Source organism: Scyliorhinus torazame, chromosome 2 (assembly GCF_047496885.1).
Source record: "Scyliorhinus torazame isolate Kashiwa2021f chromosome 2, sScyTor2.1, whole genome shotgun sequence".
Classification (NCBI taxonomy): domain Eukaryota; kingdom Metazoa; phylum Chordata; class Chondrichthyes; order Carcharhiniformes; family Scyliorhinidae; genus Scyliorhinus; species Scyliorhinus torazame.
Window position 1 is genome coordinate 278,669,314 of NC_092708.1, and position 15,530 is coordinate 278,684,843.

General features: G+C 52.0%; 1 protein-coding gene across 2 annotated transcripts in view; it reads left to right on the plus strand.

Moving 5' to 3' along the window:
* The window catches only part of LOC140398981 (G2/M phase-specific E3 ubiquitin-protein ligase-like), a 449,971-nt gene that overhangs the window by 275,658 nt on the left and 158,783 nt on the right, over positions 1-15,530 (plus strand). For both annotated transcript variants that reach the window (XM_072488016.1, XM_072488009.1), the window contains one exon: positions 3,557-3,681. In XM_072488016.1, the coding sequence (XP_072344117.1) occupies positions 3,557-3,681 (125 nt within the window). The remainder of the gene's footprint in view (positions 1-3,556; positions 3,682-15,530) is intronic.

Genomic DNA, 15,530 nt, shown 5'->3' on the forward strand with positions numbered 1-15,530 from the left:
TGGGCAGAGGATAAGTCGGTGGGTGGGGACGGTCATACAAGGGGTCGAATAGATCCAAGGCATCGTTCCGGGGGCTAGGGTAGCTGATGGCGGAGAGATCACGGCAGTTGCCAGGGATGTTAATCAAATCCGGGAGGCTCTCATCAGAGTCAAGTTAGAGGTTGAAACCTGTGACTATGGGCGGAGTTGAGGGAAAGGTGTCGTCATGAGGTGGGGGGGGGCGTCGGGCTGAATCGTCAGTGGGCAGAATGTCATCCTCTCCCATTGTCAAAGCGTAGGCTTTGAGTTGGTTGATGTGGAACCAACCAGTCTTACCGTTAGGATACGCTATTTTGTACACGGAGGGGCTTTGTCTGAAATGGAGTAAGGGAGTGTGAATTTAGGTGACAGGAAGGAACTGGGGTTGTACAAAGAGGCCATTACTTGCTGGCCGACTGTATATTCTGTGGGGTGGACCCTTTTGTCGAAGCTGGCTTTACTATGCTTCTTTCTAGCGCCTAGTCGGACAGCAGCAGCCAGATGTGTCGCTTTAATGTTCTCTGTGACCTGTTGCACTGCTTTTTTGTGGGTGAGAGCGGTTACTGCCGGATTGGCCAAATCAAGTTCGAGTAAATACTCAATGCCTTTCATGGGTCTCCCTGACATGAGCGTGTGGGGGGTGAAAACTGTGGAACTGGAAACTGTGTTCCTGATAAACATGAGAGCGAAGGGTAATACTGTGTCCTAAGTGGTGGTGTTCTGCTGTACCGTTTTCCTAATAGTCGTTTTTAAAGTGCGGTTTATGCGCTCTACTGTACCGCTGGACTGGGGGTGGTAGGCTATGTGGGATTTCTGTTTGATGCCGAAAATAGTCATAATGTTTTGCATTACCCTGCCGGTGAAGTGGGAACCTTGATCTGACTCAATGCTGCGTGGAAGACCCCAGCGTGTAAATATCTGGTGGGTCAAAATTTTAGCAGTGGCCTTTGCTGTGTTTGAGCGTGGGGGAATGCTTTGATCCATTTTATTAATGTATCTATAACAACCAGCACGTACTTGAAACCATTTCTGCGGGGGGTGGGGGGGGGGAACCAATGTAATCGATTTGCAGATTTGTCCAGGGGCCTTCTACAGGTTGGGTGCGTCTTAATTGTCCCTTCTTTGCATCATGTTCGGGGTTGTCTGAGCGCAAATGAGGCAATTCTCAAGATAATGTGTGACATCGCTTTTCAATTCGGGCCACCAACACAAAAGTCTTAAATGGGCAATGGTGGTGTCTATTCCCTGATGTCCGTGTCCGTCATGGAACTGGTAGATTAACTGGTTTCTGTCTTAGGTGGGGACCACATAAATTCCGTCCTTTAAAACTATGGCGTCCTGTATTGTGAGTGTGTCCTTCCATCTATCATAGGGGGCTGGGTAGGTGCCGTTCAGTACCTGTTTAAGGGAGTCGTCTGCTTTCTGTGCTTGGGATAGATCTTCAATATTGTTTTGGAAAACCTGGATTGAATGCATGTGTACGCCTTCGGGTGGTTGCCCATTGCGTGATCCAGCTTGAGCTAAGGCTTGCGATTACCAGGTGGGGAGGTGCGGTGATGGCTCTTTACTTTAATGATGCCTTATGTACGGCGGCTGCATCTTTAAGGATGTGTTTCAGGAAAGGGGCAGAGGGTAGGGGTTTCTGTCGGCGGACACAAAACCTCGAGATTCCCATAGGGAAAGGAATTCTGTAAAACTGTTGCAGACATACAAGCTGTCTGAGTGTATGTTCACAGGCGTTGGAAAAGAGTCCGAGTGGTCAATTACATAAGCTATGGCTGCGAGTTATGTTGCTTGCGAATCTAAGTGGCCGGGCAATTTTAAAGATGCCCCTTCTAGTGGGCGTCCCTGTGAATCCTCCATATAAATCCCGCATACAGTGATTCTTACAACATCCTCAACAGTGGAGGAGCCGTCGACATAGATTTTAAATGTGTCCCCTGTGTCTTGAGAACCTGAATTGTAGCTCCAGTATACAGGAGGTTGAGAGTAGTGAGGTCATGAGTAAGGTTTCAAAGTTGCAGGAGTGTACCGGCAGGCAGGAAGCTGGTTTAAAGAGTCTTCTTCAATGCCAGGAGCATCCGGAATAAGGTGGGTGAACTTGCGGCATAGAACATAGAAAATACAGCACAGAACAGGCCCTTCGGCCCACGATGTTGTGCATTGTTTCACATTGTCCTCTCCAACAATATCGCCCCTCTCATTTGTAAATACAGAAGAAAAGTACTCGTTCAAGACCTCTCTGGTCATGCTTTACACACTCTCCCTTCCTGCCTTTTGTTTCCGTCCCCACTGACTTCCTACATCGGTTCCCATCCCCCTGCCACATTAGTTTAAACCCTCCCCAACTGCACTAGCAAACACACCCCCGAGAACATTGGTTCCGGTCCCACCCAGATGCAGACCGTCCGATTTGTACAGGTCCCACCTCCTGATTGAAAATTCACCTTCTTCTAAACCAAACAGCAACTTTTAAGTTAATTAACTAAATAAAAGAAAGATTAAACTTTAGATAAAAATGAAGCCTTATACTCCCTCGGTCACCAAACTCTTACTCTTGCACTCAAAATGCACCAAATTCAGCACTCAGTGCAAACAAAGTCTGCACTGTAGGGGATCAGAGGAAACCTTTGTGGAACTCTGTACTAAGGTTCAATTGCAGTATTGCATTTGGTTCATGTCACCACACTTTAGGAAAGATGTGAGATCCTTGAGAAGGTGCAGAGCTGCTGGGGGAATGTGAGGAAGAACTTCTTTACCCAATGAGTGGTAATAACCTGGAACTCACTGCAGACGAGGGTGGTGGAAATGGTCAATCATTTCAGAAGGAAATTGGATGGGCATTTGAAAATAAACCTGCCGAGCTGGGGGGATTGAACTGTGGAGTGGGGCTGACTGGATTACTCTCTGGGGAGCGAATATGGACCCGGTGGGCCAAATGATCACCTGTGCTGGTATTGACTCTATAATTACCTTAATCTTGAAATGTATAAAATGTAAAGTTTTGATAGATTGGACAGCTTTCATGTTGGTCACATTTTGTGAATTAGGTGCTTACAGTTCCCGATTTTGTGAAATCTAATTTAGGGCATCATATAAGGTGTCAGCTATCATTTTCAGACCGATAAAATCATAGAACTCCGACAGTGCAGAAGGAGGCCATTCAGCCCATCAGGTCTGCACCAACAGTTCGAAAGAGCACTCGACCCATATCTGTTCCCCCCCCCCCCCCCCCCCCCCCATTTCAATAACCCCATAACCTAACCTGCACATCTATTGACAGTAAGTGGCAATTTATCATGGCCAATCCACCTAACACGCACATATTTGGACTGTGGGAAGAAACCGCAGCACCCGGAGGAAACCTATGCAGACACGGAGAGAACACACAAATTCCCCACAGGCACTCACCCATGGTCAGAATTGAATCCAGGTCCCTGGCGTTGAGGCAGCAGTGCTAACCACTGTGCCAACCTAAATGTTGTGGAAGAAGATACTTTGGCAAGAAATTAATAGCCGTTCAATTTTTCTATTTTAGTGAATGGGATATTGTACTCTGTAAGTACTGTGGCTCCAGCGGGACTCATCTGGCCTGTTCATTGTTGGAAAGCTACATGGAAGATTGGGAGTGCCCTGAGTGTAGAGATATTGTGTACAAATCAGGTAACTATTTTGGTAAATGTAGCATTCCTATTTTTAAATATTGATTTGAAAAGTAAAACAATATATATTAATGGCCAGGATTTTGCTCAAATTAGTTCTAGTTTCGTCCCTCATTATCAGTTGATTGCATCCTTTGCAACATTAAATGTAAGGATTAATGCTGAGTTGAAGTCCATGCACTTAAATTAGAACTCTTATTGAATGTTATCTCAATCCAATTTGGTTCTGTTCAGTAGAAAACCATCTTCCTCTAAAGAATTTTAATAGATTAAGAGTAACACATGCCTCAGAAACTACGTTGCATAACATTTGTAGCACAAACAGACCATTTGCCTTAATAGGTCTATGCTAGTGTTTTACGCTCCACAGAAGCCTCCTCCCACCTTACTTCATTTCACCCCATTGCAGTATACTTCTGTTCCTTTTTCCCTCATGTACTTGTCCAGCTTCATTTCAAATGCTTTCACGGTATTCTCCTAAACCACTCCTTGTGGTAGTGAATACCGCATTCCCATCACTGAGGAAAGATGTTACCCAAATTCCTTAGTCAACTTATGAGGGACTAACTTGGGTTTATTATCCCTAGCTTTGGACTTCCCTATCAGTGGAAAAACTGTTTGCTACCCATTATTTCTACCCTCTGCTCATTCTGCTGAGTGCACATTCTATGTAATGCTGTTAAGTACTTTCCTAAATGTGGAAATTAGACTAAGAGACTGAACATTTTACAGTTCCCATTTTGCGACCTTTTTGTTAAATAACAAATCTCGCCTTTGCATGCTGTTCCATTGTTAGTTGACCTAACAGCAGTCAGTGGAATTCCACCAATTTGTTTGAAGATTGTAGTACACACCAAATCTGGTGAATTTAATTTGTGAACTTTGCTTGTGGCCAACTCACATACTTGATATAGCTTCTTGGAGGCTAATGCAGTTCAAAGCAACTGGGCCATGATAGTCTGTTCAAGTGATGCACAAAGGAAATCTTGATTTGAGAATTCTGCCATTTGTTTCCAGGGGCTGGTTTAGCACAGTGGGCTTTAGCTGGCTTTTAATGCAAACCAAGGCAGGCCAGCAGCACGGTTCAATTCCTGTACCAGCCTCCCCGAACAGGTGCCGGAATGTGGTGACTCGGGGATTTTCACAGTAACTTCATTTGAAGCCTACTTGTGACAATAAGCGATTTTCATTCATTTCATTAATTCAATTTGTGGGGCTTTTTTTTATTATCTATTTTTCTGCAATGTCAAAATGTTGGTCACATTCTTGTATAATGAACTTGGTATATTTCTGATCATAGTAATTTTCAAAGAAACCACTGTTGCCAAATGATGTACTGACTGCTGGCCATCAAATATTCTGCTTTTTAAGTTAAATCAAACTGCATTCAAGGCAGTTACCAATAATAATTCAGACATGTGACCACATTATTACTTTAATATTCATTCTTGGGAGATGCGTGTCACTGGTAGAATTTATAGCCCATTCACAGGAAGTGGCGGGATACCTTGGACTTGTGAAATTCTTTATCGTGGTTCACACGACCGCCTAGCTATTAGTCCAATTCAGAGAGTAGTTTTTTAAAAAATAATTTGTATTCAAATTTTCACAAAATATCAACAAAAAAATACAGAAAGAAAAGAACCCCCCCCCATCATCAACACAAAAGCAAATATACACGCCCACTCAAGAAAAGCGAACAAACCCCCCCCGAGCACACACCCCTCCCCCACCCCCCGGTTGCTGCTAACGCTCTGCCAGGAAGTCTAGGGACGATTGCCACCGCCTGAAGAACCCTTGCACCGATCCCCTGAAGGCAAATTTCACCCTCCGATTTAATAAACCCTGCCATATCGCTGATCCAGAATTCCACGCTTGGGGGCCTCGCATCCTTCCACTGAAGAAGAATCCTTCGCCGGGCTACCGGGGACGCAAAGGCCAGAATACCGGCCTCTTTCGCCTGCTGCACTCCCAGCTCCTCTGCCACCCCAAATATTGCGAGCACCCAGCCCGGCTTGACCCTGGAACCTACCATCCTTGACACCGTCCTCGCTACCCCCGTCCAAAAGTCCTCCAGCGCTGGGCACGCCCAGAACATCTGGGTGTGGTTTGCTGGGCTCCCTGAGCACCTAACACACCTGTCCTCGCACCCAAAGAACCGGCTTATCCTTGCCCCGGTCATGTGAGCCTTATGCAGCACCTTAAATTGTATGAGGCTGAGCCTCGCACAAGAGGAGGAAGAGTTCCCAGGGCATCCGCCCATGTCCCCTCGTCAATCTCCTCACGCAACTCTTCCTCCCACTTAACTTTTAGCTCCTCCACCGAGGCCTCCTCATCCTCCTGCATCACCTGATACGTTGCCGAGATCCTTCCCTCTGCAACCCACACCCCCGACAGCACCCTGTCCTGGACCCTGCGTGGCGGCAACAGTGGGAACTCCACCACCTGCCGCCGAACAAACGCCCTAACCTGCATATATCTGAAGGTGTTCCCCGGGGGGAGCCCGAACTTCTCCTCCAGCTCACCCAGGCTCGCGAACTTCCCGTCCACAAACATGTCCCCCATCCTTCTAATACCTGCCCTGTGCCAGCTCAGGAACCCTCCGTCAATCCTCCCCAGGACAAACCGGTGGTTCCCCCGTATCGAGGACCACACCGAGGCCCCCACCTCTCCCCTGTGAAGTCTCCATTGCCTCCAAATTTTGAGGGTAGCCGCCACCACCGGGCTCGTGGTGTACCTCGTTGGAGGAAGCGGCAGCGGTGCCGTCACCAGCACCTCCAGGCTCGTGCCCACACAGGACGCCATCTCCAGCCTCTTCCATACCACCCCCTCCCCCTCCATCATCCACTTACGCACCATCGCCACGTTGGCGGCCCAATAATACCCATAGAGGTTAGGCAGCGCAACCCCCCCCATATCCCTGCACTGCGCCAGGAACACCCTTCTCACCCTCGGGGTCTTCTGCGCCCACACAAACCCCATAATGCTCCTGTTAACCCGCCTGGAGAAGGCCTTGGGACCAGGATGGGGAGGCACTGGAACAGGAACAAAAATCTCGGGAGCACCGTCATTTTAACTGACTGCACCCTACCCGCCAGGGAGAGTGGCAGCACGTCCCACCTCTTAAACTCCTCCTCCATTTGCTCCACCAGTCTCGTGAAATTAAACTTATGCAGGGCCCCCCCAACTCCGAGCCACCTGGACCCCCAGGTACCTGAAACTCCTCTCCGCCCTTTTTAGTGGGAGCTCACCAATCCCCCTCTCCTGGCCCCCTGGGTGAACAACGGACAACTCGCTCTTCCCCATATTGAGCTTATACCCGGAGAAATCCCCAAACTCCCTGAGAATCCTCATCACCTCCAGCGTTCCCCCCACCGGGTCCGCCACATATAACAGCAAATCGTCCGCATCGAGCGACACCCGATGTTCCTCCCCACCCCGCACCAGCCCCCTCCAATTCCTCGACTCCCTCAATGCCATGGCCAGGGGCTCAATTGCCAGCGCAAAGAGCAGGGGGGACAGGGGACACCCCTGCCTCGTCCCCCGGTGTAACCGAAAATACTCTTGACCTCCTTCTGTTCGTGGCCACACTCGCCACCGGGGCCTCATACAGCAACTTTACCCACCTGACAAACCCCTCCCCAAACCCGAACCTTTTCAGCACCTCCCACAGGTACCCCCACTCTACCCTATCAAAGGCCTTCTCCGCATCCATCGCTGCCACTATCTCGCCTCCCCTTCCACCGCCGGCATCATTATAACATTCAAGAGCCTCCGTGCATTCGTGTTCAGCTGTCTCCCTTTCACGAACCCCGTCTGATCCTCGTGAATGACCTGCGGCACACAGTCTTCTATCCTCGTGGCGAAAATCTTCGCCAACAACTTTGCATCCACATTTAGGAGTGAGATCGGCCTGTATGACCCACATTGTAGGAGATCCTTGTCCCCGTTCAGGATCAGGGACATAAGTGCCCGAGCCATCATCGGGGGCAAAGCCCCTCCTTCCCTTGCCTCGTTAAAGGTCCTTACCAACAGAGGGCCCAGCAGGTCTGCATACTTCTTATATAATTCGACCGGGAACCCATCTGGCCCCGGTGCCTTCCCTGCCTGCATGCTTCCTATCCCTTTGACCAACTCCCCCAACCCAACCAGCCCCGTCACCTGCCCCTCCTCCACCCTCTGGAATCTCAACCGGTCCAGAAAGCGACCCATCCCTCCCTCCTCCAGTGGTGGCTCGGACTGTTACAGTTCCTCGTAGAAGTCCCTGAAGATCCCATTGACACCCACCCCACTTTGCACCATGCTCCCTCCTCCATCCTTAACTCCCCCGATCTCCCTAGCTGCCTCTTGCTTCCAAAGTTGGTGCGGCAGCATCCGGCTCGCCTTTTCTCCATATTCATATACCGCCCCCTGCTCCTTCCTCTTTTTTTTTTTTAAATAATATTTTATTGAAAATTTTTGGTCAACCAACACAGTACATTGTGCATCCTTTACACAACATTGTAACAATACAGATAATAATGACCTTTTTTAAATTTAAACAAAAACAACAACAAATAAATAAATATTAAATAACAAAAAATAAAACCTAGCCCTAATTGGCAACTGCCTTGTCTCAGGCCACCCCCCCCCCCATCCCTCCCCCCCCCCCCCCCCCCCCCCCCCCCAAGTCCTGGGCCGCTGCTGCTGCCTTCTTTGTTCTCCCCTATCTATCTTTCCGCAAGATATTCTACGAACGGTTGCCACCGCCTAGTAAACCCTTGAGCCGACCCCCTTAGGACGGACTTAATCCGCTCTAACTTTATGAACCCCGCCATATCATTTATCCAGGTCTCCACCCCCGGGGGCTTGGCTTCTTTCCACATTAGCAATATTCTGCGCCGGGCTACTAGGGACGCAAAGGCCAAAACATCGGCCTCTTTCGCCTCCTGCACTCCCGGCTCTTGTGCAACCCCAAATATAGCCAACCCCCAGCTTGGTTCGACCCGGACTCCTACTACTTTCGAAAGCACCTTTGTCACCCCCATCCAAAACCCCTGTAGTGCCGGGCATGACCAAAACATATGGGTATGATTCGCTGGGCTTCTCGAGCACCTCGCACACCTATCCTCCACCCCAAAAAATTTACTGAGCCGTGTTCCAGTCATATGTGCCCTGTGTAATACCTTAAACTGAATCAGGCTTAGCCTGGCGCACGAGGACGACGAGTTTACCCTGTTTAGGGCATCTGCCCACATCCCCTCCTCAATCTCCTCCCCTAGCTCTTCTTCCCATTTCCCTTTTAGTTCGTCCATCATAGTCTCCCCTTCGTCTCTCATTTCCCTATATATATCCGACACCTTACCGTCCCCCACCCATTTCTTTGAGATGACTCTGTCCTGCACCTCTTGTGTCGGGAGCTGCGGGAATTCCCTCACCTGCTGCCTCGCAAAAGCCCTCAATTGCATGTACCTGAATGCATTCCCTTGGGGCAACCCATATTTCTCGGTCAGCGCTCCCAGACTCGCAAACTTCCCATCCACAAATAGATCTTTCAATTGCGTTATACCTGCTCTTTGCCACATTCCATATCCCCCATCCATTCCCCCCGGGGCAAACCTATGGTTGTTTCTTATCGGGGACCCCCCCAGTGCTCCGGTCTTTCCCCTATGTCGTCTCCACTGTCCCCAAATCTTCAGTGTAGCTACCACCACCGGACTCGTGGTATAGTTCCTTGGTGAGAACGGCAATGGGGCTGTCACCATAGCCTGCAGGCTGGTCCCCCTACAGGGCGCCCTCTCTAATCTCTTCCACGCCGCTCCTTCCTCCTCTCCCATCCACTTACTCACCATTGAAATATTAGCGGCCCAATAATACTCACTTAGGCTCGGTAGTGCCAGCCCCCCCCTATCCCTACTACGCTGTAAGAATCCCTTCCTCACTCTCGGAGTCTTCCCGGCCCAAACAAAACCCATGATACTCTTTTCTATCCTTTTGAAAAAAGCCTTCGTGATCACCACCGGGAGACACTGAAACACAAAGAGGAATCTCGGGAGGACCACCATCTTAACCGCCTGCACCCTCCCTGCCATTGACAATGCTACCATATCCCATCTCTTGAAATCTTCCTCCATCTGTTCCACCAACCGCGTCAAATTTAGCCTGTGCAATGTGCCCCAATTCTTAGCTATCTGGATCCCCAGGTAACGAAAGTCTCTTGTTACCTTCCTCAACGGTAGGTCTTTTATTTCTCTACTCTGCTCCCCTGGATGCACCACAAACAGCTCACTCTTTCCCATGTTCAATTTATACCCTGAAAAATCCCCAAACTCCCCAAGTATCCGCATTATTTCTGGCATCCCCTCCGCTGGATCCGCCACATATAGTAGCAGATCATCCGCATATAAAGATACCCGGTGTTCTTCTCCTCCCCTAAGTATTCCCCTCCATCCCTTGGAACCTCTCAGCGCTATCGCCAGGGGCTCAATCGCCAGTGCAAACAATAATGGGGACAGAGGACATCCCTGCCTTGTCCCTCTATGGAGCCGAAAATATGCCGATCCCCGTCCATTCGTGACCACACTCGCCACTGGGGCCCTATACAACAGCTGCACCCATCTAACATACCCCTCTCCGAACCCAAATCTCCTCAACACCTCCCACAGATAATCCCACTCCACTCTATCAAATGCTTTCTCGGCATCCATCGCCACTACTATCTCCGTTTCACCCTCTGGTGGGGCCATCATCATTACCCCTAACAACCTCCGTATGTTCGTGTTCAGCTGTCTCCCCTTCACAAACCCAGTTTGGTCCTCATGAACCACCCCCGGGACACATTCCTCTATTCTCATTGCCATTACCTTGGCCAAGACCTTGGCATCTACATTGAGGAGGGAGATTGGTCTGTAGGACCCGCATTGTAGCGGATCCTTTTCCTTCTTTAAAAGAAGCGATATCGTTGCTTCTGACATAGTCGGGGGCAGTTGTCCCCTTTCCTTTGCCTCGTTGAAGGTCCTCGTCAGTAGCGGGGCGAGCAAGTCCAAATATTTTCTGTAAAATTCAACTGGGAATCCGTCCGGTCCCGGGGCCTTTCCCGTCTGCATGTTCCTAATTCCTTTCACCACTTCTTCTACCGTGATCTGTGCTCCCAATCCCATCCTTTCCTGCTCTTCCACCTTGGGAATTTCCAGCCGATCCAAAAACTCCATCATTCTCTCCCTCCCATCCGGGGGTTGAGCTTCATACAATTTTTTATAAAATGTCTTAAACACTTCATTCACTCTCTCCGCTCCCCGCTCCGTCTCTCCATCTTCGTCTCTCACCCCCCCCTATTTCCCTCGCTGCTCCCCTTTTCCTCAATTGGTGTGCCAGCAATCTGCTCGCCTTCTCTCCATATTCATACTGTACACCCTGCGCCTTCCTCCATTGTGCCTCTGCAGTGCCTGTGGTCAGCAAGTCAAATTCCACATGCAGCCTTTGCCTTTCCCTATACAGTCCCTCCTCCGGTGCTTCCGCATACTGTCTGTCCACCCTCAAAAGTTCTTGCAACAACCGCTCCCGTTGCTTACTCTCCTGCTTCCCTTTATGTGTCCTTATTGATATCAGCTCCCCCCTAACCACCGCCTTCAATGCCTCCCAGACCACTCCCACCTGAACCTCCCCATTGTCATTGAGTTCCAAGTACTTTTCAATGCATCCCCTCACCCTTAAGCACACCCCCTCATCCGCCATTAGTCCCATATCCATTCTCCAGGGTGGACGCCCTCTTGTTTCCTCCCCTATCTCCAAGTCTACCCAGTGTGGGGCATGATCCGAAATGGCTATAGCCGTATATTCTGTTCCCCTCACCCTCGGGATCAATGCCCTACCCAACACAAAAAAGTCTATGCGTGAATAGACTTTATGGACATAGGAGAAAAACGAGAACTCCTTACTCCTAGGTCTACTGAATCTCCACGGGTCCACCCCTCCCATCTGCTCCATAAAATCCTTAAGCACCTTGGCTGCTGCCGGCCTCCTACCAGTCCTGTACTTCGACCTATCCAGCCTTGGTTCCAACACCGTGTTAAAGTCTCCCCCCATTATCAGCTTTCCGGTCTCTAGGTCTGGGATGCGTCCTAGCATTCGCCTCATAAAATTGGCATCGTCCCAATTCGGGGCATACACGTTTACCAACACCACCATCTCTCCCTGTAATTTGCCACTCACCATCACGTATCTGCCCCCGGTATCCGCCACTATAGTCTTTGCCTCGAACATTACCCGCTTCCCCACTAATATAGCCACCCCCCTGTTTTTCGCATCCAGCCCCGAATGGAACACCTGCCCTACCCATCCTTTGCGCAACCTAACCTGATCTATCAGTTTCAGGTGCGTTTCCTGTAACATGACCACATCTGCTTTAAGTTTCTTAAGGTGTGCGAGTACTCGTGCCCTCTTTATCGGCCCGTTAAGCCCCCTCACGTTCCACGTGATCAGCCGAGTTGGGGGGCTTCCCACCCCCCCCCCCCCCTTGCCGGTTAGCCATCATCTTTTTCCAGCTTCTCGCCCAGTTCCCACGCGGCTGTATTTCTCCCAGACGGTGCCCCCCCGCCCATCCTTTCCCGCACCCACTCCCCCCTTTCCCCAGCAGCAGCAACCCAGTAATTCCCCCCTCCCCCCCCCCCCCCCCCCCCCCCCCCCGCTAGACCCCCCGCTAGCGTAATTACTCCCCCCATGTTGCTCCCAGAAGTCAGCAAACTCTGGCTGACCTCGGCTTCCCCCCGTGATCACGGCTCGCCCCATGCGGCGCCCCCTCCTTCCTGCTTCTCTATTCCCGCCATAATTATCATAGCGCGGGAACCAAGCCCGCGCCTCTCCCTCGGCCCCGCCTCCCATGGCCAACGCCCCATCTCCTCTCCCTCCCCACCTCCCACCATCACCACCTGTGGGAGAAAGAAAAGTTACCATACCGCAGGATTAATCATACAATCCCTCTTCGCCCCCCCCCCCCCCCCCCCCAATCTTGATAGATGCGGATCACCGCGTTCTCCCATTTACTACACCCAGTTTTCTTCGCCCATCTAAGGACCATTTCTCTATCCTTAAAACGGAGAAATCTCACCACTATGGCTCTGGGAGCTTCTCCTGCTCTCGGTCCTCGCACCATAACTCGGTATGCTCCCTCCACCTCCAACGGACCCGTCGGGGCCTCCACTCCCATTAACGAGTGCAGCATCGTGCTCACATATGCCCCGACGTCCGCCCCCTCCACACCTTCAGGAAGGCCAAGAATCCTCAAGTTGTTCCTCCTTGCGTTATTTTCCAGTGCCTCCAACCTCTCCACAGATCGTTTCTGGTGTGCCTCCTGTATCTCCGACTTCACCACCAGGCCCTGTATGTCGTTTTCATTCTCTGCTGCTTTCGCCTTCACGACCCGAAGCTCCTGCTCCTGGGTCTTTTGTTCCTCTTTCAGCCCTTCAATCGCCTGTAATATCGGGGCCAACAACTCTTTCTTCATTTCCTTTTTTATCTCCTCCACGCAGCGTTTCAAAAACTCTTGTTGTTCAGGGCCCCATATGAAACTGCCACCTTCCGACGCCATCTTGGTTTCTGCTTGCCTTCCTTGCCGTTGTTCCAAAGGATCCGCTGCAATCCGGCCACTTTCCTCTCCTTTTTCCATCCGTGCCCAGGGGGAACACCCTTCTGGTTTACCGCACGGTGTTTTCAGCCGTTAAAATTGCCGTTGGGGCTCCTATCAAGAGCCCAAAAGTCCGTTTCACAGGGAGCTGCCGAAACGTGCGACTCAGCTGGTCATCGCCGCACCCGGAAGTCCGCCCCCTGCTCCTTCCTCGACTGCGCCTCCGCCTCCCTGGTGGTCAACAGATCGAATTCGGCCTGGAAGCTGCGCCACTCCCTAAGCAATCCATCCTCCGGGACCTCCGTGTACCTACTGTCCACCCTCACCATCTCCCCCACCAGCCTCTCCCTCTCTCTTCTCCCTCCTCTCCTTATGGGCCCTAATGGAGATCAGCTCTCCTCTGACCACCGCCTTCAGCGCCTCCCAAACCACCCCCACTTGGACCCCCCATTGTCATTAGCCTCCAGGTACCTCTCTGTGCACCCTCGGACCCGCCCGCTCACCACCTCGTCCACCAGCAACCCCACCTCTAAGCGCCACAGCGGGCGCTGGTCCCTCTCCTCCCCCAGCTCGAGGTCTACCCAATGCGGAGTGTGATCGGAAATGGCTATCGCCAAGTACTCCGTATCTTCCACTCTCGGAATCTGCGCCCTGCTCATGACAAAAAAGTCAATCCGGGAATAGGCCTTGTGGACATGGGAGAAGAATGAGAATTCACTGGCACCTGGCCTTGCAAACCTCTATGGGTCCACCCGTCCCATCTGGTCCATGAACCCCCTCAGCACCTTGGCCGCCGCCGGCCTCCTACCCATCCGAGACCTGGAGCGATCTAGTGCCGGGTCCAGCACTGTATTGAAATCCCCCCCCCCCCACCCATTATCAGGCCCCCTGTCTCCAGATCAGGAATCCGGCCCAACATACACCGCATGAAGCCCGCATCGTCCCAATTTGGGGCGTATACATTGACCAACACCGCCTGCACCCCTGCAGCTTGCCACTCACCATCACATACCTACCGCCATTGTCTGCCGCGATGCTCGACGCCTCGAATTACACTCTCTTCCCCACCAAGATCGCCACCTTCCCTGATCCGCCACCCTCCGGTGCGTCACCTGAAGCATGGCCACATCTGCCTTCAGCCCCTTCAGGTGCGCGAACACCCGGGCCCGTTTGACCGGCCTGTTTAGTCCCCTTACGTTCCAGGTTATCAGCCGGACCAGGGGGCTACCCGCCCCCCTCCCCCGCTGACTAGCCATATCCCCTCCTAGGCCAGCCATGTGCTCGCGCCCCCCGCACGGCCCATTCCCCACAGTGGCAGACCCCCGCCCCGACCTCCTCCTACTGACTCCAGCTCCCCATTGGCCATTCCAGCAGCAACCCGGTTCTCTCTCCTCTTTCCCCCCCCCCCCCCCCCCCCCCCCCAACCAAAGCTAGGTTCCCCCCTAGCTGCATTTCTCCCCCCATTGCACTCCTCTCCTGTAAGTCAGCCGACTCCTGCTGACCCCAACCACTCGTTCGCCCGGCCCCGCCTCCTCTGGTGCAGTTCCCTTTTCAGGCCCGGTCCCCTTGCCCCCATCCCCCCCTGCCGGCCATCAACCCCCCAAGCCGTTTACCTGCCCCCCTCCATGAGCCCACCCGGCAGTCCCAACTGAAACAGTGCCCAACCAACCCGAAAAACAAAGAACCAACCATGAACAAAGAACCCCCCCCTCAAAATACAACACAACAATCCCCAACCATCCCTTCACCGCGGCCCCCCGCCCCTGACCCTCAGTCCGAGTCCAATTTTTCGGACTGGAGAAAGACCCACGCCTCTTCCGGGGACTCAAAATAATGATGTCGGTCCTTATAGGTGACCCACAGACGCGCAGGCTGCAGCATGCTGAACTTCACCCCCCTCCTGTGCAGCACCCCCTTCGCCCGATTGTACCCGGCCACCTCCGTGCTCCAATCTTTGTAGATCCGGACCTCCACGTTCTCCCACCTGCTGCTCCGCTCCTTCTTGTCCCACCTTAGCACGCACTCCCAATCAGCAAACCGGTGGAACCGCACCAGCACCGCCCGCGGCGGCTCGTTAGGCTTGGGCCTACTCACCAGCACTCGGTGGGCCCCTGGAAGGATCGCGCTCCCATCAGCGAATTCAGCATGGTGACCACGTAGGCCCCCATGTCCAACCCCTCCAATCCCTCCGGGAGGCCCAGGATCCGCCGAAACTTCCGCCTCTCAACTTCTCCATCTCCTCTAACCCC